Below are 26,570 nucleotides of genomic sequence, written 5' to 3' on the forward strand. Positions count from 1 at the left end.
GGGGTTGGTGCCTGAGGGTCTACTCTGGAGATGACTGTGGCACGAAGGCCAGAAGAGCTTGAAGCTAACAGTGCTGGCACAGTCACGCCACTCTGAATGGGAAGCTCCTGTCACAGGCACAAATGGGAGTGCGGGTGGTGGGTAGGGGTATAAACTGAGCAAGTATAAGCTAGTCAACCTAGGGAGATTTCACCAGTGCCTAGTGGAGATGTATGGCCTGACTGGGCTAAAATCTAGCAGCTGCCACTGTCTAAGGAGCAGGTGATCAACACCTAGATTTTTTTCAGCCAGGAAGCCAGGCTAATTTTACCTCCCTCAGAGTCTTAGCTCTTGAACAGAAGAAAATCGTATCTAACAAAACTGGATTTACCTTGAAGACAAGATACAATGCAGAGAGAAACTAAGGATATAAAGGATAAAGCAAGGTGTAAGTCCTGGGTTCCTCTGCCATACCCTACAAAGAGACCACAGCCCTTCAGTCTTGGGTTTACGCAGATCTCTAAACTCTCCCACCTTAGTGTGGGCAGACCCTGTTCTTCAGTATTCTTGAAATATTATTTATTCCTAAGCTCCCCCGGAATCTCCAGTAGACATCTCAACTCTTCACTTCCCCTTCTCGGAGACTGCAGTGCCATAAGTAGGCTGGGGCTGCATGGAAACCACATGTAAACCCTCAAGGCACAATGCTTTTTCCTGTACCTACCACCTCCTACTCCTTTTGTTCTTTCTTGTATCCCAAATCAATCTGGACTCCTGTTTTCTAGGCCCAGACCCTAGGTTAGTAGTGACGTAAAGCAGATGTCAGAAGCACAAGAGCCACACAAAATACACACAATGGTAGGACACAGGAATATGGAGATGGAAAACAATATACTCAAGACTAATGCCTTTATGGGTAGGCTTGGGAACTGGGAACTGCAGCACTGCTCCAAAAGGGAAGCAAACTAGTCATCCACTCCAACAAAAGAGCTGGTGAAAAAACAGGAAGATCAAAATTACATAAGCTGAGGAGTTGGGGAAACAAATAGAGAGAAGAAATGGGGATGATATAGGTAATACTACGCTCTTTCTAAGAAGGGGAACCATTATCATGTTTGTACAAAGCCTGGCAGTCATGTGATGGGAAAGGAAGAGGTTTAATTCATGTTTTGGTGATGATGCTGAAAAAAGTGACACAATGGTGATGATGGTGACCATGGAAATAAGACCTTGAGTTGCCCCAGGAATCGGGCAGCCAGGCTGCAGCCAAGGCTAAGGTCTGTCACAACAAGTGATATATCCCAAGAGCGACAATTAGTGAGTGGTTCAGAGATAGCAGGGTGTCAACACAGTGGAGGGAGAGGGAAAGTCAGTGTCAGAACTCAGAGGTTAAGTGTCTGGAGGTGACATGGTGAGGAGGAATGACGTTGAGTCAGAAGCAAACGTACCGTTAGTCGGATGCTTTGCAAACGACACAGAAAATCGTTTTACGGCCGGGACAAACAAGAGCTCTGGGGAGAAAAGACATCACGGGGATTATACCCACCGCTGTCCCCACCCTCTGCTCTGGAATTTGCTCACAATATACTCTGTTCTTTACAGTTAGTATATGACCTGCTCCCACCCCCGCCCCTTAGATTCCTTACTACCACATTTCAATCTTTTCCTTTGGATAATCTCCTCTCAGGAATCCGTGTGTCATCTCTACCATAATACGGCCCCACAAACAACCCTAATCTCACCACCACATCCTCTTTCTGGTCATTTACAAAGAAATAAAATCTTTGTAGAGACTTTCATCACTTCCCCCAATCTCTTTCCATATCATTTTTCCTGCCTTGGCTGAACAACTTCCCCATCCCTGATTGCCTAGATTTTAATTGAGGCTCCACTACATTCTTCCTGACCGTGGATCATCCTCCTTGGTCGCTACCCCTACAGGCCAGAATCCAGGAAAGAATACAAAGGTGGAGTAAATTGATGTAGCAGGGCTGTATGTGGCTGATTATGAAGGGATAAGCATAAATAAGTAGTATTTGTATGGCAAGAGGGAATGCAAATGGAGCGGTGGATGGGGTCTTGGTTCCTTCTCCCCTCTATAACTGATGCAGAAAACTTGTCATAAGGCTAGTGTCAGCGCCATCTTAAGCATGAATTGTTCTCGAGCTGTGTCCTTGCTGGCGGACAAATGAAGAAAAGAGTTGCCCCCCAAAACCCACCCACATACCATCTCGGTGCTTCAGACTGGCAGGTGGTAGCTTTTTGCCTTGGCTGCGGGCGTAGTCCTGAAGATTCGGGGCGCTGGAGGAGCCGCCCAGCACTGTGGTGCTGAACAGCCCCGTGCACTGTGAGCCTGCAAGGCCGGGAGTGCATTAGTAGCCACGCAAAGCTGCAATTACCACACAGAAGTACGCACAATTTCACATGACAACATCAGGACACACGCACATAACCATTCAGAGCCACCACCACGTGGCCACTTGACATAACCACAAACAGCTTTCACTACTGTCCACAGCCACACTGGGCAAGCAAAGTGAGGATGCTCCTGAAAGTCGACTTGGCAGATACAAGAGGCCACTACAAATACAGGGTTAGTCATATTAGGGGACTCATAGCTACTGAAAGGGGTAAACTGTGCTCTCTGGGTGGCTCTCAGGAATGCTCAAAGAATAGGTAGATTCCTCTAGCTCTCCCTAGATTTAATTCAGTGCTCCTTATGCTGGATATAGGTTTTGAAGAACCCAGAAATCGAGTCCCTTATTTGTTTAAAAGGAAAGAAACTTCGACTGAAACTAGAGACTAAGTTTAGAGTACTCAACTCAAATTCGAAGTCCTCATAAGTTCCAATTCCTCCTAAGTTTTTCATCCCACATTCCCTCCCTTCTATTTTCCCTTAGACCTTTCTACCTTTCCCAAGAAAGTATGAGACTCACTGAGTTTTTGAAGCTGGAATGGATTCAAAGATCATCCAGTTCAGCCTTCTTATTTTAGAGATGAAGAAACTGACATTCAAAAGGGATCTCATTTGTTCAAGGTCATACAGTTTGTTAGGAGCTAAGCTGGACTAGAATCCAGGTCTCCTGACTCAGGATCAACCGTGTTCAGTTAGAAAAGAAATAGTAATTTTTTTCATCAAGAAGAAACAGAGCATTGTTTCTGAAGTGAAAATGGACACAAATTGAAAGGCATGTGAAGGGTCAGGTGATTATATGTAGAACATGCCTACTAACCGCTGAACACCCTACTCAGGAGAACCTCGTGAACAGAAAACAGCGAAAAGGATGTTTTTTTTCTACTCTCGAAAGTTTATTGTCTTGTAAGTCCTGTGCTCAAAGCCAGATGCCCACACACATAAGTTCAAAGAAAGCAAAGAGAACTCTTGACAGTAAGTGGAGTAAATAAAACTTGAAAAATCCCTGAAGCAAATAAATCAAGCTAGTCACTGTCCCAAGTATCTGATCGACAGTAGGGTTGGGACTCCCATGGTCCCGTCTCCTACTATAGCCCACAAGGAGAGAATGGGCAGGAGGAAACAAGATTAACACTCCAGTTTGTGGGATTTTCTCCTCTACTTCCAAATCCATCTTAGCCAAGACCCTGGGTTTGACTTGGGAACTTAACATTCATAGGGGAAATGGACAGAGTGGAGAGGTCAGTTTCCTTTGAGCCCACAAAGAAGGGATATGGTTTCAGGGGTCCCAGCATTTCAGGGTCACCACATAAATCAAGAAGTTCAGATGGCTGATAATTTCCACCCTGGAATTGAGGACCACTCCTCTGCACAGCAATTTCTCCTACCTTTCATGTTCAAACAAGCTCAAGAATAGAGTTCCAGAGAGAAATAAGGGTTGCTAAATATGTCTGCTTTTTTCAGAGAAGCTGGAACTAGCTGGCTGTATCCCAGCCCACCCCCAAGCTTTGTTCTACATTTACTTCCTCCACGAAATAATTTTCTGGCGTAGTCCCACCAATCCTGCCGTGTCCAGTCTTGGATCATCTCAGGGGGTAGTCTTTACCTTACCACCACCATCTGTCAACCAGACTCATGCCTCTGCCTTGTTCTTGACAGCACTCCCCCTTAACTGGGCCAGACACACCTATCCTCTTTCCCACCTACCTGAAACCTATTCTCTACTGGGGTTTCTGGGAAAAGAAGTCCATATCACAGATCTAGACATTTGTCATTTATTTTTCATGCACCAAACCATCTACCTCATTTTAGGGATCTAGAAGGCAAGCTACTCCCATAAAATTAGCCTGGAAGATTACCAAAAACCTTTCTTCCCATTGCTGGTAACCAAATGCTGACCGTTTTGGGGCCAAGAAATTGGGTGCCAAGGAGAAAGGTAACAGAAAAATGAAAGGAGCTAAATGGAGAGAATAATAGGACAAGATAGAAAGAGCCAGGGGACCCAGTCTAGACCCCACACCACTGTCTCTACCTGCCAGTTCTGGTTACTGGCTCACAGGCGCTGTGTTCAAAGATAGTCCCTCCCAAGGACCCCTCCCCACTCCCAAAGAATACAATACCCTCTGAGGCTTGGTCCTTCCTGCAGTCTGTGTTCTTAGGAAAGGCTGAATGATGTTCTCCACCCCTCTCCAGGAATCAAAAAAATCAAGAGACATTCCCTCAAAGTCCTGAGAGAAGCCTCTGCCACTACACCAGTCTCAGATTTGTCCCTCAATTTTCAGGAAGGAAGGAAAAAGAATTACAGGATTAGGAGAGGATGAAGGGGAGGGCATGGAGGTAGCAGGGGCCAGAGCAAGGATGTAATAAACACAGGTCTCAAAGGAAGACATGGCACAAGTTCTCCAAATGAGGAATATGACCGTTACTGGGGGAAGGGAGCGTCTCACAAGTGCCTCTATTTATAGCTTTGTCTCTGATAACTCTGAAGAGTCAGAGTCTCCATGGACCCTAAATGTCTGGGCTAGACTGAAGGGACAGATAAGGAGTAAGAGGGGAAGCCCGAAAAATGCCCTTCAGCCAGAGAAATGGGGGTTGTGTAGAAAAACCAAAAGACAGACACCTTCCTGGAATGCAAACAATCATCTGGGATCAAAGTTCACACCTACATGTGGCTTCTCCCAATTCAGCCTCCCTAGCCCCGCCCAACAATTCCACTGACTAGATGACCCCAACTCCCATGACTAAGGTTCCCCACAATAAAACTCTAAAGAACAGACAGACACCCCTTCCCAACAACAGATGAGAGATGCTGGAAAACCGTACCTAGGCCGCTCTGCTTCATCTCCGTTGGTGGCCGTGAAGATGAAAAGAGTCGGTAACCACCAGGCCTCGAGGATGAGGTCTCAGAAAGCACCTGGAGAAAAAGGACTCTATGTTAATTACCATTTTGCCTCCTCAACTGAGAAGTCTAAAACCCAGGTCCTGAATCCCTGCCCCTACAAAACCAAGCAGTGTCAGGAAGTTTAAGGATTTTTATGAAGAAGAAGAATGCAAAGTCTAAGAGTATACTTTACAGAGGAAACTGTCCAGGGAATCCTTCTGTACTAGAAAGCACTTCTATTTCCAAGATGCCTGTCCCTACAGCCCTCTAATCCCAAATCTGAGAAATCATTATTCAACCATTCTCAGTGCTTAGCAGGGCAGGGTACCTTAATCTTTTATATCCCTCCACAGAACTCAGAAAGCAAATCACAATAGCTCAGCCACAATAAGGAGTCTGGCTACGCTCTCTTCTTTCCATGGGACAGCTGTGGCTATGGCAGCCATACTCAGTTTCTTATCTGAACCAAAAGCCCTCCCCTCCACTCCTGGAGACATGAAATGGATTTCTGAAAAGCCCACAAGGGCTCAATCACACAACCCCCACCACACACACACACACACACACCCCTCAACAGTGTTCTGAGTCCCTAAGTCCCAAAAGGCAAAGACAGAGGCAATAAGGGAAGATGAAGTATGGAGGGACACCTGTGTGCAGGATGCCAGGTGAGTGGTGGACACAGCCCGGGGCTGTAGGCCGATGGCTGGGGAAGGCCGGGGGAGGTCCCCTGACCTCCGGCGGCGCCGTCCCCGCAAGGGGATCAGGTCCAGGTTCCCCGTGCACTGCATGTTCATGACCTGCAATCAGACCGGGTGGAAAGCCGGTCACGGCTCCTTACACCCACAGGTTCCCAAAAGCCCTGGGCCCACTGGGCAGAGGCAGTTGTAAGGCTGGAGAGGATGATTGCCTAGGGCACAGCTGCTCTGAAGGTCACACATTTTGTATTCTAAACCAGTCCAAAAATATAAGATGACAAGAGGAGAAGAAGGGATGGAAAGAAGGGTCGTAGTTGATAATAATAAGACTACCAATGCCTGTACTTATAGAACACGGAGAGGAAATATTAATATTAAAAGGTTGTATGACCAAAGAGCAGAGAGAAGATTTTCTTGCAAAGCTGAGGAGCATATCTTGGGCAACTATCATCCTGGGTAGCCATGGTATAAGCAGCACTAGTAACTGAGAGGAAGAAATCTGATTACAACAGAAAGCTTCCTATAGGCCTGAAAGAAGTCAATTTCATCAAGTCTGAGAGATGATACACTGAGAGCTCTGCTTTGCCTGTCTCTTGACTGCTTAAATCAGAAGAAAAAAGGGGGTCCAACATAATAGTGCCAGAGACTGGCAGACGATGTGAATGGGGAAGACACTGGATGTGGAGGAGCAGTTTATTAATGGAAGATCATATGTCATTCTGTCCATTTGATCTATTCACATGAGTCTGCAGTGTACTAATGTACTATGGATACTAAGTTAACTTACACCTCAAAGAAAAAATGATGCATACCCCACCTAAGGAAACTCTGAGTATTCATGACCTCAAGTCCATCTTAAAATAATCAGGAAGAAAAGGATAAGTCTAGAAGAGAGACTGCAGTTTGTCTTCTCAGCATTCTCCAAAATCTGAACCATAAACCTTTGGCTGAACCTATGTAAGCTAGTTATAGATTCTTCTGAGATATTTCAAAACGGAAAGACCGATTCCTTTAAGACAGAGAGCAGGCACCAAGCCAAGTGAACTCAAGACAGACTCATCTGTCAAAGCAGGACCCAAAACAGTCATGGTCCCTGAGACAGGGATAAATCATGCGGTCAAAAAGAGTGTCATTGGGTCAAAGAGGGAAAGGATCTCTCCAGGAAAAGACCAAAACTTTGGTTTTTACTCCAGGACACAATGTGAGGTTTACAACAGTCCTTTCCTCTAGGCTAGAGAAATAGAACCAGGACTAGGAGAACCCAGGCCCAGACTGATAAACCTCATCAGAACAAAGGGGAGACAGATAGACCTCGAGACTTGATTCCCTTTCTGGGATGAGAGTACAGATAACCCTAAAGGGGTTAAATTAAAGTGCCATTTTTAGTAAAGTGATATTTACTACAATCTGAGCTTTAATATTTACCCAAGACAACAAAGAGATGGAGGGGGCCTGGCCTTCAATATCGACTGTATTGTTATCATTTTTACTGTTTACTAAGCATCTATATGGTGAGTATTACTTATATTTTACAGATGAAAAAAATTTAGGCTTGGAGAAGGTACCTGTCCAAGATCACACAGCGTCTGATTATCAGACTGGGATTTCAGCCCAGAGTACATGCTTTTCTACTATATTTCCTTTTAAAGAACTGCCTTTTCAAATTCATCCAGAGGCCTCCTCCTCAATCTCATCTCTAAAAGTCCTTATCTCTCAGGCACCCCTCACTGGCATCTCTTTAACCTCAGAAGTAGCAGCCAGCTTAAAGGAGCTTTCCTGGGAGACCAGCTGTGAAAGAGAGAGTAAGTAAAACATATCCATCAGGGGCAGGAAGACTCTGTTTAAGGTCCTAAGAATTCCACTGAGGGGATTCAAAGATTCATGGATATTGTCCTATGAGCACTTCCACCACTTCTTTCTCCCAAGCCCCTCCCATTACCTCCATGGAGCCGGCTTTGCGGTTACGAATGAGGGGTGATCTCTTTGGGAGGCCAGGGCCCTCAGAGGGCTGGGGTGAGGTCTGCAATGCTCGGTCTGGCTCATCTGATGCCTTCCCCGGGCACAGGTCCTCCATGCTGCCTTGGTCTGTTTTCATCTCCTCATTCTACCCAACAACAGGCATAGATAGGAGAGGTGTTAATGGTCTCCAGCCTCCTAATCCAATTCTCCCCAACCCTTTTAACCTCCCTGTACTGTTTCCGAGTTTCCCATCACTTGGTTCCTAAATCCTCCAGTCCCAAATCCCAGCACTCTGACCCACCTCAGAAGAGGCTGGGCGGAATCCACAGCCAGTTGGGGCACTGCCTTCTTCCTCGACACCTTTCACTCCAGGGCTGAAGTGCAGCTCCACATGGAACCGCTCCTCTGATAAGGGATCCTTTAGGGCATCACCAGATGAAAGGGCAGTTGGAGAAGCTGGACATGGTGGTGGAAGACCAGGCAGGGACAACAGAGAGGAACTCAAGAGGACACATCCTCCCAGGGCTGAGGTTTCAGTGTCTTACACCCCTCTACAGTAATAGCTCCCTTTAACTACAGTCTAGTGTTACAGGATCCTCATACTCTCAACCTCCACAGGACTTGCCAACTTCCAGTTCTACAACTGCCCCCCTCCCTATCCATCTCCCACAGGAATTCAGCTTTGCTACAGTGCATACAGCAGCACATTTAAAGATATCTTTGTGGAGCCAGATGAAGAAGGTATATGTGTAACAATGTCTGAGAGAAAAAGACTCATTGTAACATTGTTCAAATCCCATACCCTCCCTAATGCCAGAGCTATGTTCTCTGGTATCTCTCTGGCTCAACACCAACCCAAAACATGCTTTCTGTTCCAGGAGGAACCTCCTGGATGTTCTCTATCATGCTGCACCTAGGTACCACACCTAACTGGATTCTACAGATTCTAAGCATAAAAAAGTTTTTCCCTAAAAGGGGATGGAGAAGAAAGAAGGGGCCCTCTCCTCACCTCCCCCTGTTAGCTCCTCACCCGTGTGTTGTCTTCATAAAGCATGATGACAATCTGGGTCATGTAGTTGAGCTCTGAGATGGCACTAAGATAAGCCAAAGCTCGCTGCCATTGTGCATCTTTGGTCTCCTACCGAACACAAGAAGAGGTAAGCTAATGCCCAAGGACGAGGGAGTCAGGGAATGGGCAGGGAGACGAGGAGAACAGAGAAAGCTTGCGGTAAAAAAGCAGCACGAGGAGGAGAGTAAAAGAACGCTGGGAAAAGACGTTCATAGGCTGAAGGAAAGAGGATCCTTACATCAAGAAGTCCCCCATAACGAAAGACACTGAGTAGGGAGTGGACGTGGCTTTCACTGGTGAAGTAGAGACGTGTTCGAACATGGCGGCCTGGGGAGAGCACTCCTCGGGAGTACCTGAGACAGCAGCTAAGTCACTCACACTGTCAGCCAGTCCTCTTCTTGGCCCTCCACAAACTCCCTCCTCCCGCCTCAAAGACTTCCCTCTCTTTTCCATCCCAGGACCGCTTCCGTTCTCGGTTCCCCAAGCTGTCCCAGCCTGGGCTCCCCCAAGAGCTCCCTGACATGCCCCTCCCTCCATCCAGCGCCCCGCCCAGCCCTCCCTCACAGGGGGTGCAGCTTGTTGACAGACTCATCCTCGTGGGTTCTCTGCAGGTCAAGTAGTATCTTCCGCAGCAGTGCAAGACAGAAGCCCACGGCAATTTCCAGTTTCTCCTCCCGACTGATCCCGTACTCCTAGGGGCCACAGGCCAGGAATAAGCACCTCAGTGAATCTTGTTTTCCTCTTGCCTCATACTCCCAGGTCCAAGATCATGCTTGTCTTCACCTCAGGTCTAGGGCTTCTTCCAAAATCACCACATTCCCCCTCTCCAGGTTTTTCCTCAGTTAGCCTCTTGGGCTTCCTCAGAGCCAGGATTGTAGCTCTAATTGTAACAACTAATTCCTTCTCTAAGTTTCCTTCCCCTGGTTCCCACACCGCCCCTCCTTCCTGCCTTTTCTCTCCTTCCTTCCGCAGTGCCCCTAGCCCCAGGCTCCATCCCTTATGTGAGACACACCTGGGGAATGACCACATCAGCCAGTGCCTTAGAGAGACGGAGCAACTCTGCTGTGCCTTGAAGTCCCAGACTCCCATTGTGCTGCACATCATACTTGACACAGTCATAGATGTCAGGGATCTTACTGATATCATAGCGCCCACTCTTCTGTCGAAAGTCACGCTCCAGCTTGCTCCAACGCTGTAGCATTAGCTCTAGTGTCTCGCTGTGGTAAAGCTGCAGGTCTAGAAGGAAGACAGACAGTCAGACAGAGCCAAAGGCTTCACCTCTAACAAAAGACCCTAGCAAATCTGAAGCAGAACCAGAGAGATGAGGATGACGTGTCTCAGACACTTAGGAGAGGACACAGGATTGCCTGAGGAACCCATCCGTACCCAAAATCTTGAAAGCAAAATAGTAGTATTCAAACCCACCTACAGACTTGGGGTCCTGCATCCGTTCCTGGATCTGGTGAGTGAGGTTTTCAATCAGGGCAAATACCTGATCACAGACCTTCACAGGATTCTGGATTATAGCCATGGAGTTGAGTAGGGAAGTGCTTCCAGTGGGAGCCAGCTGTGGAGAATAGAAAGATGAAAAGCAAGACAGGTTCAGTGCCAGTTGCCTAGATTGCTGTGAGCTTATTACGGAGAGACTGCCTGGAAAATAAGCTCTGTCTGTTGGCTCACCCAACAAGCACTCTTAGGCTACTGGGAACACTAGCAGTTCAGATGAGGGGACTGCTCTAGCACACAGTCATCTAAGAATGGGTCATCTTAAAAGTCTTGGAGTCAGAGGAAATAAAATAGATCTAGGTTCTTTTCTTGGGGGTTCTAAAATAAGCACGGAAAATGCTGAGGAATACAGATTAAACCAAAATCCCCACAGAATGTTTTCATGAGTGGGCGATAGACATAACTATCTTACTCCTCTAAACAAGATGCTAGCTTAAATCTAGAGTAGAGGTGCTGTCTCAGAACTAAGTTCCAACTCAAGCATTTAGGATGGTCACAGTCAATGAAGAATGGGGAGGGGGAAAGGAGATTGCAGGTTGAATGTACTCATTCTACCTCGGTCCTCACAAGTTCCATTCTTGCTGGCAAAAGGAAGCAAGGAAAAAGGAAAGATACCTTAGCTTTTTTGGATTTGACATTGAGCAATGGATTGGAAAATAAGGCAGCAAGGTCCTGCCCCTTTATCAAGGCCTGCTCAGAGAAGAACACAGAAAATGCCATTCTCTAGTCAATGTGCTCAGCTACTTTGCTTATTTAAGAATCTATCAAAAATGGTTACACAGCAGTTATGAAATGAGGAGCTGTGAGTAGGAGGATGGTAGAAAATCACGGTCTGGCACATGATCCCCAGTCAATCATGGCATGGATACATAGGAAAAAGGAAAAAGGATGGCTTGGGTAGTGGCATCCACTGTGATGAATACTGTGAGGCAGTATATTGTAGTGGCTAACAGCCTGGGCTCTCTAGTTAGATTCCTTGGGTGACCTTGGAAAGGCTGCTTAAATTCTTCTGAGCCTAGGCTTCCTCATCTGTAAAGGGGGGGGGGGGGGGAAAGTAGTACCGGTCCACAGTTCTTACAGTGGATTAAAGATGGCCATTAATTCTTTGTCACATTCCCCTTCCCTTGAATCTGGGCTGGCCCTGTGACTGCTTAACCAACAAAAAATAACAAGGTTATACTGTGCTAATTCTGGGCCTACACTTTAAAAAAGCTTGAAAGTTTCTGCTATGGGGGAGTCCTAAGCTACTATTTAAGAAAGCTGTCTGGGGAATTCCCTGATGGTCCAGTGGTTAGGACTTCATGCTTCCACTGCCGGGGACATGGATTTGATCCCTGGTCTGCTGGAAAAACCACATGGGAAAAACACATGGAGAGGAGAGGCTCTGAGACTACAGGGACAGGGACATCACGAGGAGGGAGAGAGCCCAGCCATCCTAGCATCCCAGTTGAGCCTCCAGATGGTTCCAGCCCCAACATCTGGACAGCAGCTGGGCAATTTTAGGGAAGACTAGTTGAGCCTAGAGCTGTAAGGTGATAAAATGGTTTTTGTCTTAAGTTACTGAGTTTTGGGGTAGTTTTTTATACAGCAACAGATAAACTGAAACATCCTTTCATTCAAAATCCTTGGGATCAGCTGTGTTTTGGAATTGAGAATTCTTGGGACTTTAAGAAGTTAATACGGTGCATATGCCACATGTTAGATAATACCTCCAGCAGGGCCTAGGACATAACCAAACACTTTTCTATTTCTGTAGCAAAATGTATAACTATTTACACTAGATGGGATAAATGGGGATTAGAAAGAGTCTTACCATGTCGGGTTTTGCTGTCAAACGAATCTTGGTGGCAAAGTTATAAAAATCTTTTTCATTTCCAAAACTGTGGATGACAGATTGTGGACCCATACTTATCTCAAAGGGCAAGGATTAAATGATACAATACATGGGAGAGCACATAAAACAGTGCCTGGCACATAGTAAGTACCATTACTCATCACTATTATTTAGAATTCTAGGATTTGGGGATTGGGTTGTGTTGGGCACAAAGTCTAGAAGAGCCTGACCTGATCATAATCCTCAGGGCCAAAGGGTGCATCCTGCTGCAAAATGTGGTGCAGCCGAGCCTTCACCCGGTGCTGGCAGCTGCTCAGGGAATCGCCATCACTGTCCAAGAGCCCGTTCATGTTGGCACTCTTCACCATTTGTACCAAAATGGGTGTCAGCTCTCCTTCTAGAGCTAGAAGGCCCTGGAGGGGAAGCACAAAATCTATTAGTTTTCCTTCCAGTCTAGTTCCCCTAGGCCTCGATGGTCCCAGGGATCAAATGAGAGCTGGCTTGGGAGTTCGGGTATAGGTCAAGGGGCCCACCCCACTAATTATTCTCAGTAGTATAGAATGCAGTCAGTACATACAGCTGATTCACTTTGCTGTACAGTAGAAACTAACACAACATTGTAAAGCAACTATACGCCAATTAAAAAAAAAAAAGAATGCCGTCAGACACAAGCAGAAACTTCTCTGAGTTGGCACACAAACACTCTGAAATTTCCAACTAGTTCTCCAAACTCTGCTTCTCTACCTAATGGAAGCTGGGACTGTGGGAGAACTGTAGTGTGCACCTTAGCAAAGGCTGCAGCAGTCATCTGGACACGGCCCTCATCAGAGGCATAAATCTTGAGATCATGGCGGAAGGTGCTATGGAGGCGAAGCAGCCCACACCCGGGGAAGCCAGCATAGTCACCTGGGGGCAAAGGGGAAGACCAGGAATGGATGGCTATAAATACCCACGAATGCTCATTTCCCCTTTAACTTCCCTATTGTCTCTGTCCCTTGTTTCCCCAACTTATTCTCTAATCATCTTAGCTCAGCTCTGCTAGGTATTTACAAAACACTCACCCTGTCCTCCAGGGTACATGCAGCGGAAAGCTCGCCCCAGCTCCTCAGCCTGAACACGGCCAGCAGGGGTCAGTTCTCCACCCCACTTCAGTACCAGCAATAGGGATGGGGCCAGAGCCTCCCCCTGTGGATCTGCGGGAATAAGGGGCAGCGAACAGGTCTAGATCTAAGGAAAATAGTGGGGACATCTAAATGTTAGGTCTTCTGAGGAGCCCGGAAAGGTAATTTGGGATAGAGGTCATCTAAGGGTTCAAGAATAAAAGATGTGAGTGGTAATGGGAAGGGGGTATTACATCTTACCTTGCCCCTCATTAGAAGCTTTTACTCCATGAGGGTAGTAAGTTAACTGCACCTTCCGGTTGATGCCTGAGAAATGACCATACCTGCAGGATAAACTCACAGTTTACTTCTACCCCAGCACCCAATTCTCACTGCTAGTGGCCCCCCTTTCCTATTCCCTTTCTCACATCTCCAGCACAGATTTCAGCTGCTCCAGTTTCCCAGTCTTCTCCTCAATCTCACCACCTGGTTCTTTTTCCAGTTCAGCCAATAGCAGCCTTGTGATGTCCAGCACCTCCTGGAGGAAACAACAGGGTATCCGTGCAGGAGGCCAAGTCCTGGCTGGTTAGGCTTTCATCCTGGTCTCTCACTGAGGCCCCCAATCCCATACCCTCTATCTTTCCGTAGCACTGCTCCTCCCAGCCAGATTCATCACCTTACCTGTAGCTGCTCAGGCCGCTTCAGTTTTAATTTCCCTGTCTTGTAGCCACCATGTTTTTCAAATAGACTAAAAAACCTGAAGAAATAAGGAGAAGCTTCACTATGGGCTGAGACAGGCAAGAGCCTCTGGGAAGTACCCCTCCCCATTTCCCTCACAAAAACCTATTTGTCTAGATTAGGATACTCTGCCCACCTTGGGTGTGTCACTTCCATCTTCATCTTCTGCTTGGGGGTACGATCCCCATGACGGATAATTGCAATGACGCAACGAAGTTCCATCCTAAGATAGGGAATGTTGTTAGAGCCTCTCCCCAATCCCACCCCACACCGCCTCCCATTTCATCCTACCCAACGGGTCAAAGAACAGAGGAAAAACTATCTGAGATTAGGAATAAAGGTAGGCTCCACCAGTCAGATGGCACAGGGTCAGGAAGTAACCACTGGTCTGACACAGATGCCTTAAGTAGGTTACTCCAGATTTTTAACTTTTACTTTTGCTCACATAGTGCCAGATGTGGTAGGGACAATGGGAATGTCCTCAGCCTCTGTGGGGATGGACCATGGGATCTGGAATTGCGGGGCAAGCTCCCGCATTATGGTGTTCCTAGAAGGAGAAATGCAAAGAAGCCATTTGAAAATGAATGAACCAGAACTACATATATGAATGAAGCTCACAAAAACTAACAAGTAGTTGAAGAATACATTAATATAAAATCTAAAAACATGCAAAAACCACCCCATATATGTAAAAAAAAAATATGAATATATAAATGGGAATGACCAAATAAAGGACTGGTTACCTCTGGGGGGTGGGAGGGAAGGGGATATAATTAGTAAGGGGTATGTAGGGGCTTTAACTATATTCTTTTTTTTTTTTTTTTAATTTATTTTATTTTTGGCTGCGTTGGGTCTTCATTGTTTCACGCGGGCTTTCTCTAGCTGCGGCGAGTGGGGGCTACTCTTCCTTGCAGTATGTGGGTTTTCATTACAGTGGCTTCTCTTGTTGCAGAGCATGGGCTCTAGGCACTGAGGCTTCAGTAGTTGTGGCTCGTGGGCTCTAGAGCGCAGACTCAGTAGTTGTGGTGCACGGGTTTAGTTGCTCCGTGCCATGTGGGATCTTCCAGACCAGGGATCAAACCCGTGTCCCCTGCATTGGCAGGCGGATTCTTAACCACTGCGCCACCAGGGAAGCCCTATAGTCTTTTTTTTTTTGGCTGCGCTGTATGGCTTGTAGGATCTTAGTTCCCCGACCAAGGATTGAACCCGTGCCCCCTGCAGGGGAAGCTCGGAGTCCCAACCACTGGACCGCCAGGGCATTCCCACCTTTTTCACTTTTAAACCATTTTTACGATATTTAAAATACAGGCATACCTCGGAGATATTGTGAGTTCAGTTCCAGACCACCACAATAAAGTGAATATCGCAATACAGTGAGTCACAAGAGGTTTTTAGTTTCGCAGTGCATATGAAAGTTATGTTTCCAGTATACTGTAGTATATTAAGGGTGCAATAGCATTAGGTCTAAAAAAATGTACATATCTTAATTAAAAAATACTTTATTGCTAAAAAATGCTAACCATAGGGATTCCCTGGTGGCACAGTGGTTAAGAATCTGCCTGCCGATGCAGGGGACATGGGTTCGATCCCTGGCCTGGGAAGATCCCACATGTTGTGGAGCAACTAAGCCCATGCGCCACAACTATTGAGCCTGTGCTCTAGAGCCTGAGAGCCACAATGACTGAGCCTGCGTGCCACAGCTACTGAATCCCGCGTGCCTAGAGACCGTGCTCTGAAGCAAGAGAAGCCACCACAGTGAGAAGCCTGTACACCACAACGAAGAGTAGCCCCTGCTCGCCGCAACTAGAGAAAGCCTGCGCACAGCAATGAAGACCCAACACACCCAAAAATAAAAAAAAAATAAATAAATTTACTAAAAAAAAATGCTAACCATCATCTGAGCCTTCAGCACGTTGTAATCTTTTTGCAATAGTAACATCAAAGATCACTGATCACAGATCACTATGACAAATATAATAGTGAAAAAGTTTGAAATATTGTGAGAATTACCAAAATGTCACACAGAGACACGAAGTAAGCAAATGCTGTTGGAAAAATGGCGCAAACAGACTTGCTCGACACAAGGTTGCCACAAACCTTCAATATGTAAAAAAACGCGGTATTTGCGAAGCTCAATAAAATAAGGCATGCCTATTAAGTAAAAACTTTCCAATTCTCTTCTTTAAGCCCATTCTCCCCAGCTCAGACCACTGTGTCCCTTACCCCAGAATCTTGGCACAGTCATCGTAGTATTTCATCGAATTCTTGACGAAACTGAAGCCATTGACATCACACACAAAGGAATGACCATTGGCACGAAGGAGGTCAAAACCACAGACTGTTTGCTGCAGGGGATAAAAGCAAGATGAGAACAAGAGAGCCACTCTTCCTTCTCAGCACCCACCTCGTTCCACAGCCCCTCTCCTGCATCCCTCCCTCCACCACGCCCCCCCCCCACCCCGCACACACACCCTCCCCTTCGCCAAGGGGGGCTTCCTCCACCTTAAAAGCTACGCAGACTTTCCTGGCCACCAGCTTTTCCATGGCAGTCAGCATGACTGGATATCGAATTTCTTTCCCCTCACTGTCTCTTTCGACCTTCCCATCCAAAGCTGGAGATTTTCTGGCTTCAGCATGGGCATAGTCTGGTCCCACTGTATACACCTGCAGGTACATAGCATCACTGAGTATGCCCACAGCTCACCCTGCATATGAGAAGACAATATGAGCACTATGTCTGCAGACTAGTTTCACAGTAAACAAAAACAAAAGCAAAACAAACAAATCCCCGAGTTTTATGAACAAGGAGACTGACATTTTTCTTACTGAGCTCTAGTATCATTATGAAGGTTTCTCCACAGGACTCCAAAACTATTGCCTAGTCCTTACTAAGGAATAACTTACCAACAGTATTCCATTTTCCATGTCACTCTTGCCCTTGCTCTGATAGTGACAATGTAAATACCTACTTCCCCCACTTCTTACCTTCACCTGCATACGAAAGCCAATCACATTCATACTTTATTTTCTACGACCACTTCCATACACTTCCACTTGCTTCCCAAGCACCCCACCCCACCCAGACATTTATAACCTCTTAAATCCCTGTATCCACCATAACCTTGACATCTGTGCCATCTGTTGGCATAAACTCCTCATAGATGTATGACCCTGTCTTACGGACGCTGCTCTCAGGAGAGTAAACGCTGCTCCGGCTGCCAATCTTCAGGAGAAAAAGGAAGGAAAAAAAAAGTTGCCTCTAACTTGTCCCCAAATCCTCCAGCTTCCCTCCCCACAACCTCATTCTCGCCCTTCTACTTCTCTGCCTCCCCAAATGCCCAAATGTCTCCCATACCTTACGGAAGAGGCGCTGGCTTCCTCCTCCAGCTGAGCTGGGGTAGTAGATGTAAACATTGTGGTCCTCTGCACTCACTGGCTTCTCCACAAAGGGCTTGGGAAAGACGGCACCATTTACCTCCACCTGGTCTTCACCCTCAATCAGGTTGCACTCTGAAATGTAGGCGAGTGGTCATTCCTAAGGCCTAAGAATACTTCCAACTCCCACTTCTCTGAGTTGTAATCTCCATAACCCTCAAATTGCTATGACCATATCTTAATAATAGATATGGTAATTAATATCTATATAAGAGGTCCAAGGTTCTGTCCAAAGACCCATGGCTCTAGCTCTACCCATAATCCAGTAACCAAAGCCTCACTGAGCCGGGTGGTACATAGGAGACGTCTAGAGGAAGGAGAACTGGGCTAAGTCGTAGAAAGCAGGGCAGGACTGGACAAGGCCAGGTACTCACCCTCAGGCCGGGCAGGGTCACGGTTGAGCACAGCATATCGAGGCAGATCAATACCCTCCTCCTGCAGGATCCGGTACACCTCCCTCCTGTCACCCCCGAATAAATTAGCTGGGAGAGGTGGGGGATGGTGACCAGGGGAGAGGCTAGGGATTTCATTCATTCAGGAATTGGGAGACACCCGTGTACAGAACTCAAGAGGGTATGGTACAAAAATTAAGCATGTTGGTTTGACTGCCCCTCCCAGAGTGGGTTCTCTAAACAGGCATAATCTCAGGGCCACCCATCCCACCAGTCAACAGAAAGCTATACCTATCCTGGATGTAATACTGCATAGCCAGGTCATTGATAAGAAAAGGGTTTCGAAGCTTGGAGTAAGCAACAGCTTTGTCCAGAGGAAAGCCTGGGATGGAGAAAGGAAATAGAGAGACCAAAGGAAGAAAGTGAAAGAGACAGTGAGAAAACAGCAAGAGAAATAGACGTATTAAAGCTATTAGTTGCCACTGAGCTCCACTACCCATCCAACCCAGCACTCATCCTCCTGCCCAACTTCCGAAGTCTAGAATATCCATCAGAAAAAAGTAAAACAGAAATTATTTTTAGGGTCCTTCCAAAGACCAATTCTGTCAGAGACCCTAAAAATCTTAGAGCTGTCCTGACATTCAAATATGGGCTTTAAACTACCCCCGGCAACTCCTCCAAGATGCAGGGAGAACAGACCCCTTTGCACTGTTCCCTAGTGTGTCGGGAAGAGCTGACGGCCTCTTTACTATTTGACAGTAAGAGCCTCATTTCCTAGTCCAGCATTCCCGACACCATTCCTTCCCATTTTCCTTCACAGACACCAACCTTTGGAGTGGAAAGAGATGAGGCAGTGGCAGGATGGCCAGTTTTCCACAGGTTCATTGAGGATCACATCTTCTCCCAGGATGATAACAGTCAGGTAGTCAAATCTGCAGAGTCGCTCTAGGATTTGGGTCATTGGCTTGGACTTGGATTTCTTGGTCATGGCACAGATGCCAACAATGATCTGAGGTTCAGGAGGCTACAGAGAGGAAGTGCTGTCAGATACTTCCCACCTAAACCATCCCTATCAGGGAACACTGTCTCATCTCCTTAGGGCACAGAGTTTCTTGCCAGGACTTTGGACCTATGGGGTTAAGGTTATCTCCTAACTTAGGCCTAGATTGGGGTACCTGCAGGTATTCCTACTGCCACAGTAGGAAATGTGTACTCGGGCAGAAGAGTAGGAGAACCAATAATAATGAGACAACAAGAGGAGGGCATAAGGGTAGGGGCTTCAAAGAGAGGCAATCTAACCAATCTCCACTGCCCTTCCCCTTAATCAGAATAGGACCTGTTTATGACAGGGAGTCTATGCATTTGAGAAGAATGGGGAGCGGTGTCTCCATCCTATGGAATCTCAACTATGACAGGGGTCCCAGAACCAAGTTACATCATTTTCCCTGGTCTTACCACTTCATCCTCCTCATCCTCAAGGAGCTCGCTGTCACTCTCTTCTGTCCTCATGCCTATTCCACGGGTGCCCAGCCCCTCATCTCCAGCTCCAAGGAAGAAGTGGGCTGTGGCGCTCTCGCCCTCACTGGCCGGCAATGACCACATCCCCGCCGGAGCACCCACTCATCCCGCTCTGCAGTGGAGGGTATCCCTGTTAGTTCAGAATCCAAGCCCCATGGCAGTGGGTGGGGATGGGGGATGGGGAATGAGAAGATAAGAGGGAACTACAAGGGGACTAGGGGAAACAGGAAACAAAGCTATGGTGAGAAGGATCAACAGGAAAGGAGGCATGTGGGCTATGACTTGAGATGACTAAAGATCCCTAAGAGAAAAGCGAGGTCTCCCTTTTCCTCCCTGCTCACCCCACCCCCAACCATGAGACTGGTAAGAGGATCAGTAGATTAACCCTTACAGTGCTGGCATGTCCCTGATTCTGCCAGCAGGAAAAACCGTCAACTCCAGGAGCAAATGGGAAAGGCAGTTCCTCATGGAAGGCTACTGTTGATTCCTACCAGAAGAGAAGGTTAGAGTGACATTTCAACTTTGGATTCATTCCAAAATGTTCCTGGCCCTTCACCACTTCCCCACAGTAGTGTTGAACTCAGTGATTTAATTCAAGAGCAGAGGAATAAGAGAGTTCATTTGCCTTTGCTCTGAACCCCTATCTTCATTCCTACCAAGGATTAACTCAAAAAAACATTGATTGAGGGCACCCTATGTTCTAAACATTAAATCAGAACATTAAAATGCCCTATGCCCCATCTCTCCTTCACCTGCTTTACCTTAAAAGAGAGATGCTCAGTTCCAGAAAATCTGTTCAAGGAAAGAGGTCTAGTGCTAGGTGGGAAGTTGAGGATACAGGCATCCATACAACAGGCTCCAACCCATTCTCAAACTGAAATTTCAATTTTCTCTCTACCATCTCAGGGTACAGCAGACACAAGGCTGGTCTAGGCCAAGGTCCTTCATACCAGAAGCTATAATGGAAAAAAAAATCCTGCCTAGAGCCATTATCAGTGAGAATATCTTAAGACTTAAAATTGAGTCAGAACAACCTGGCAGTTCCACTTCTGCATACATACACCTGCAGCAGCGGTTCTTAACCAACTGTGATTATACTGTGCAAAGGACATTTGTCAGGAGACACTTTTGGTTGTCACAACTGGGGAGATGCTACTGACATCTAGTAAGTAGAGGCCAAGGATGCTGCTCAACATTCTGAAATGCACAGGATATACCCCCCACAGCAAAGAACTGTCCAGTCCAAAATGTGAATGGTGCCGAGGTTGAGAAACTCCGCTGTAGAGAAACTCTCCCACATAAGAAGACATTTGCAAGGATGTTCATAACCTTACTGCTGGTAATGGCAAAAACCGAGAACAACTCAGCTGTCACAAGTAGAAGAATGGATAAATATAATGTTGTGTTTACAAAAGGTTGACTAACAGCAATTATTAAAAATGAATCGGGGGGGTAAATTAGGAACTTGGGATTAACATATACACACTACTATATATAAAATCGGTAAACAACAAGGACCAACTGTATAGCACAGGGAAATATACTCAATATCTTGTGTATATATATATATATATATATATATATATATATGAATCATTTTTCTGTACACCTGAAACTAACACATTGTAAATTAACTATATTTCCATTTTTAAAAAATGAATCAAAGCTATATATAACATGGACAGCTTCCAAATGCAAACTGCAGAAATATACATGCAGGACAATTCCACTTGTACAAATAAAAAATACTACATATGTTTATGGCTGTATACATAATTAGAAGTATAAAAACAGATGGGAAAGAAAGATATCAAATTCATGATAGTGGTTACCTCTGAGGAGAGGGGAAAACAACTGAGAAGGATTCAAATGGAACCTCACAACCTTATCTATAATGTTTATTTCAATTAAGAAAACTCTGAAGCAAATATACAAACAGTTAACATCTGTTAATACTAAATTGTGGGGATACGGGTATCTGTTATTTTTTTCCAAAAATGAAATTGAGTCACATCAGCAATTTTCTACATTCTGCAAAAGTTCTCAGAAATACTGACCAATGGCTCTAATGAAAGCCACAAACTCCTTAAGTAAATGGAGTAATTTAGTCTTACAGGTTTTTAGTCTTCAATATTTACTTTCTGTATTTTTATTTTAAACCCTTCCATTACAAGTGAGTTTGCAGCTTTGATTAGAAAGTTATAGCTAATCTTTATATAGATCTTGACCTTTCTAGTCTTCACCATCTGCTCCGTTGCTCAACCACCGTGAGGGCACAACATTCTCCTTAGGCTTAACATTTTCAGTTGTACACTGCAGGTCTTATACATACACACCCCTCCTGATTATAGCCTGTTTCTTTGAAATCCTTTTTCGTGACCTGACCCAATTTCCATGACTTGTGACATTCCCAAGGTCCCTGTATAGTTTAAGCAAGCAGAATTCTGTTGCATGCTTTATCCTTTCTCTGAAGCAGGAGCTTTCTCTATGTCTAAGATTCCTAACCCTCCACACTTTCTTCCACTAGGTCTTTCCTGGTTTTCTGCTGAATGTACACTGTCACATTCTTGAAATTCTATTATAACTCTATAACAGGAGATGATAATTGAATGGCAAACGAGAATCTGTTCACAAATATGGAGCTGAAGAGAGATGAAAGGTCTAAATTTATAGTTAACAAAGCAGAGATAGAAGCCTGACAGAAATAGCTATGAAATAAGCCAGGATTTATTTAGATGTACCTCTGCGAGAAGCTGGGATTTAATGTGGTGTTCCAAGAGCCATTGCCCTGTTTTCTGTGCTCTTCTCCCCTTCCCCCTCTCCCCTAATACTTTGTTGCAAAAGAAAACTTCATACTCTACAGTAGGCTAAAGGGCAGTCTTACTGGGGCCTGAATCAATGTGGAAGGGAGTCAGCGAGGGGAGGAAGGAGGAGATAGTATAATTGGTAAGGAGAGAGGGAGGGGCAGGTGGGCAATCTTCTCAGGAACATCTATGTTAAATCAGATCTAGAGAAGGGACTGAAGGGAGGGTAAACTGTGTAACTTCTTTATCCCTTAGAATTTAGGGCTGCTTTCCTAGTCCTCTAATTTCTTTAACCACCATGCACTTCTGCACTTGATGGAGGGCTCCATCAGTGATGAAAGAGAAAGGTCAGTACAGAGTCAGGCGGGAATACTTCCAACACAGTTAAAACTCCTCAGGCCGCAAACACTATCTCCTTCAACAGTGGACCCCTTCGCTCCTTCTTGATGCAGTTTTTAATGCTTCATACATACCCTTATTCTGCCACTGATGAACTGTGCTGATGCCCTTGTTCTCGGTATCAACTCACTCATACTGCCTTCTTTCCCCAACTTAACTAAAAGGACTCTTCATTGACTCCCCTAACTACTGCCCCCTCCTACATCACTAATCAACCGATCCAATCAACAATACAACTAATTCTCTCGCTCATTGACTCCCCAGCCTTAAACAGTCCTTAAACCCTCAGATGAGTCACCACACTTGGTAACAAATTTATATGGAACCCTCAATGCTCCCCCGCACAGACTGTCTGAGAGCCACTCCTTCCCGACCTGCCTTCCCTCCAGGCTCACCTTCTCTCTCCTCTCTGCAACAATCCCTTCCTCCAGCCGAGCCTCCGGTCTGACTCCACTCCCACGCCTGCTCACACAGACCTGCCCGCCCTGACCCTCTCCCCGGCAGACTCCCCTGGCTCAGCAGGACCCCCTCTTCCTCACGCAGACCTTCACACGCCTACCTCTTCTCTCGCTGACCCCCTCCTCTGCGCTCTCCTCACTCAGCTCCGGGTCACGATTACCACCTCCCACCCCGACTCCTCTAGCCTTTTGCCCGCCCCCGCCTTCCCCGCCTCACTCTCCCTTCGCAGACATTGAGGCCTCTCCGCTGGGTCTCTTTCCAGACCTGCCCCCAGCCGCTCCTAACCAGGGCCCTCGGCACCGCAGGAGCCCACTCTACCCAGTCCACCCCCTCAGATACCGCCCCCAGCCCCCAGCCACTCCCCCACCGCCCCCGGCCCTCACTCACCCGCCTCCCTGCGCTCGCGCACCCGAACCTGCCGGCAGCGACACCTGACAGCGGCCCAATCAAAGCACGACTTCTCTTCGGCGCCACCAATCAGCGGAGGGCGCGCACCGGCAGCAGAGTCAGGCTGCGTTGGCCGGCGCTTCTGCGCGGAGGATGGTGGCCTCTAGTGGTTCTGGGGAGGAAGTGCAACCTGATGTTCTTTTTCTGATTTCTAACTGCGTCGCCACAGTCCAGATGCTTGGTCTAGACAGAATTTCCAGTGAGACGAAGTGGGGGGGAAGCGAGATGTAGAGGAAGAGGCAGAGTCTGTGCCATTGCACCTCCATGAGGACAAAACCAAGTCTTCTGTTCGTTTTGTAAAATAAAACGGGATATGATAGACGTAGAGATCCAATAAATGTACGTTGCAAATGTTAACGGACTAGAGGAGTGAAAGGGAGACTAGAGACAAAAACAGAGACAGAAATAAATCAGAAAGTTAAGGGAAGGAAAAGAGACTTACTTATGGAGGAGACAAGACGATGGATGGACTTGGAAGGCTGAACAAGTGGATGCCTATCTCCACACTCTGCTTGCTCTCTTGCCTTTAATAGCTGTGCAGCCTTGGACAAGTCATTGAACTTCCCTCAGCCCCTCTTTTCTCACCTGTGAGAGAGTGGGACTAGAAACCCTAACTCATAGGGTACTGATTATATGAAAGCATTTTGTGTATGTTTGTACTGTTATTATCTTTGCATCCTCACTCAGGTTTCCCTGGTCAAGACTATTCCAAGTTCTGTTACCCAGCGCAAGTTCGTGTGCCCAAAGCACAGTGAGGCCAAACAAAGAGAAAGGCCGGAGTTTGGAGCAGAGAAAGGTTTATTGCAGGGTCAAGCAAGGAGAACAGGTGGCTCGTTCTCAAAAACCCCATTAACTCCCTGATGGTTTTGGGGAAAAAGGTTTTATAGGCAAAATTTGGGGTGAGGGCTGCAAGTGTGTGACTTTCTTCTGATTGGTTGGTGGTGAGGTAACAGGGCGGTGCTCCAGAAATCTGTTATTCAGCCTGAAGTTACCATCTTCCGTGTGGGGGGGGTGGGGTTAGTTCCTGCAGAAGAACTCAAGGATATTGTTATGAATATTCCTCTGGGAGGAACCAGGATCCTGCTTTAATTGCTGCACTATAGTTTTTTGATTGTCCCTCCTGTGTTTCTGTATCCCTTCCCTTCCCTGATTAGCAACTGTTTGAACCTGCCCTTGAAACTCTGGAAAGGTCAAGGAGGCTGAATGAAGCCTATTTCCTACAAACAAGAAAGGGGGACACAGAAGGGATTTGTACCTGGGAGGGACCCACAGCGTCCTGCTCCATTTTGTCCCTAGTGTAAGCAGATAGGTTAGGGGGTCACCAGAGAAAGAGAACCAGGAATGGCTTTCTTGATATAAGAGAACCCATTTTGGCCTAAGCCATTTTGTGATATAAGCCTGGCCACAATGCTTGCCCTTGAACAGGTCTCAGTAATTAATGATCTTAAGGGAGGGAATGCAGAAACAAGGGAGGAGCAGTCAAGAAAAAACAGTGCAGTCTTGGGGCAGGGCCCTGATTTCTTAAAGGATATACATAATAATTCATCTTTGAGCCCCATAGGGTCCTGCTCGGTTTCACCCCTTCATGAATATGCATGTATCCTTAGCTGAAAACTTCCCAGATTTTGCTGTTCAGGGAGACGCTGCATTTGGAGAGATCCCTGGTGTTCTCCTTACTTGTGGCAAGTAATAATAAATCCTTCTCCTGATCTTTGGCTTGGTTGTATCTATTGGCTTGACACCCACCAAAAGGCGAACCCAGTTTTCAGGTAACACAAACTGCGGAACTCCATCTCTGCTCTGCTTATTGCTGTCTTACCAGGAGAAAAAGGAACTGATGGACCTGGAAGAGAGGTAATTGGCTACTAAGACTACCCACAAATGAGGAAGAAAGGAAAAGGAGCACTAGGGAAGCCTGAGAAGAATGAATGAAATGAGAGTAAAGGGATGGAGTGGGGTTTCATCAGTGAGGCCAGCGGACAATTTGAAGGGAATTTCTTTTTCTCAGATACTCTCCCTTAAGATTAACAACTATCTTGCTGTCTTGTGGGTACACCAAGGTAATGATACTGAGCAGGGCCCTGTGGGGCTCCAGGGCACAAAGACTTTCTGTGTCCCCCATGTCTTTGATTACAGGAAATAGTCTTCATTCAGCCTCCATGACCTTTCCCTACTTCCAATGGGCAGGTTCAAGCAGTTGTTAATCAGGGAAGTGAGAGGATGCAAGTCAAGACAAGAGAGAAACAGTCAAGAGAAACGATAGTGCAGCCTTGGGGCAAGGTCCTGGTTCCCCGTCAACGGACACACACAAAGATATCTTTGAGCTGTTTTGCAGATACTGAAACCCCCTCCAGGTGGGTATGCTGCCCACAGGCACGTAGACCCCAGACCAGCTAGAACCTGAAGGTTGATGTTGCTGACTCCTACTTACCTCACCACCAACCCATCAGAAGAATGCAAGCCCAGTCACTGCCTTGATCCTCCTACCCCCAACCACGAGCCCTGACTAGAAGACCACTCCCTGTTCCACAGGGAGGGGGGCACAGTTCTTGAGGTGCTAGCCTGCTGTGTTCCCTCCAAGAATAAAGCTACTATTTCTTTCTCCTCCAAAACTCTGTCTCTGTATCTCATTTCGGCATCAGTATACAGAGAGCCAATATTTTGTCATCAATACCTGAAAGAATGGGCTAATGCCACCATGCCTACCCCATCTTAACTGACCCTCCATATTGAAGCCCACATCTCTATTTCAGCTCAAAGCATTCATGCTCCTTCTGCCAGGACAAAGATCAAGTCATACCCAAGTCACACGTGGAGATATGGCAACAAAGCCCTTTCAAATATGAATATGCACCTTGTGAGCAGAGAGGAGGAGAAGCAACCAGGTGGAAGGCAGAGATTCCTTGGTGACCCTATGCCCTTGGACACACCTCCTTACAGTC

At 46.5% G+C, this 26,570-nt stretch overlaps 1 protein-coding gene across 11 annotated transcripts in view; it reads right to left on the reverse strand.

Moving 5' to 3' along the window:
* The window catches only part of PPIP5K1 (diphosphoinositol pentakisphosphate kinase 1), a 49,317-nt gene extending 25,714 nt beyond the window's left edge, over nt 1–23,603 (reverse strand). For 3 of the 11 annotated variants that reach the window (XM_068550502.1, XM_068550468.1, XM_068550551.1), the window contains exons 1-28: nt 23,569–23,603; nt 19,911–20,006; nt 19,457–19,631; nt 18,830–19,025; nt 18,293–18,383; nt 17,984–18,069; nt 17,530–17,684; nt 17,296–17,397; nt 16,677–16,838; nt 16,398–16,519; nt 14,620–14,721; nt 14,311–14,397; nt 14,118–14,193; nt 13,865–13,974; nt 13,698–13,780; nt 13,398–13,529; nt 13,121–13,242; nt 12,567–12,749; nt 10,422–10,563; nt 10,009–10,232; nt 9,561–9,688; nt 9,235–9,349; nt 8,958–9,065; nt 8,229–8,345; nt 7,908–8,072; nt 5,921–6,070; nt 5,216–5,306; nt 2,207–2,332 (exon numbers count right to left, since the gene is read on the reverse strand). In XM_068550502.1, the coding sequence (XP_068406603.1) occupies nt 2,207–2,332; nt 5,216–5,306; nt 5,921–6,070; nt 7,908–8,072; nt 8,229–8,345; nt 8,958–9,065; nt 9,235–9,349; nt 9,561–9,688; nt 10,009–10,232; nt 10,422–10,563; nt 12,567–12,749; nt 13,121–13,242; nt 13,398–13,529; nt 13,698–13,780; nt 13,865–13,974; nt 14,118–14,193; nt 14,311–14,397; nt 14,620–14,721; nt 16,398–16,519; nt 16,677–16,838; nt 17,296–17,397; nt 17,530–17,684; nt 17,984–18,069; nt 18,293–18,383; nt 18,830–19,025; nt 19,457–19,603 (3,322 nt within the window). In that variant the 5' untranslated portion in view covers nt 19,604–19,631; nt 19,911–20,006; nt 23,569–23,603. Of the gene's footprint in view, nt 1–1,427; nt 1,491–2,206; nt 2,333–5,215; nt 5,307–5,920; nt 6,071–7,907; nt 8,073–8,228; nt 8,346–8,957; nt 9,066–9,234; nt 9,350–9,560; nt 9,689–10,008; nt 10,233–10,421; nt 10,564–12,566; nt 12,750–13,120; nt 13,243–13,397; nt 13,530–13,697; nt 13,781–13,864; nt 13,975–14,117; nt 14,194–14,310; nt 14,398–14,619; nt 14,722–16,397; nt 16,520–16,676; nt 16,839–17,295; nt 17,398–17,529; nt 17,685–17,983; nt 18,070–18,292; nt 18,384–18,829; nt 19,026–19,456; nt 19,632–19,910; nt 20,007–23,568 lie in introns of all 11 variants that reach the window. The other 8 variants (XM_068550512.1, XM_068550477.1, XM_068550533.1 and 5 more) reach the window with 6 other exon arrangements.
* Nucleotides 23,604–26,570: the final 2,967 nt, after the last annotated feature.

Source organism: Eschrichtius robustus, chromosome 1, assembly GCF_028021215.1.
Source record: "Eschrichtius robustus isolate mEscRob2 chromosome 1, mEscRob2.pri, whole genome shotgun sequence".
Taxonomy (NCBI): domain Eukaryota; kingdom Metazoa; phylum Chordata; class Mammalia; order Artiodactyla; family Eschrichtiidae; genus Eschrichtius; species Eschrichtius robustus.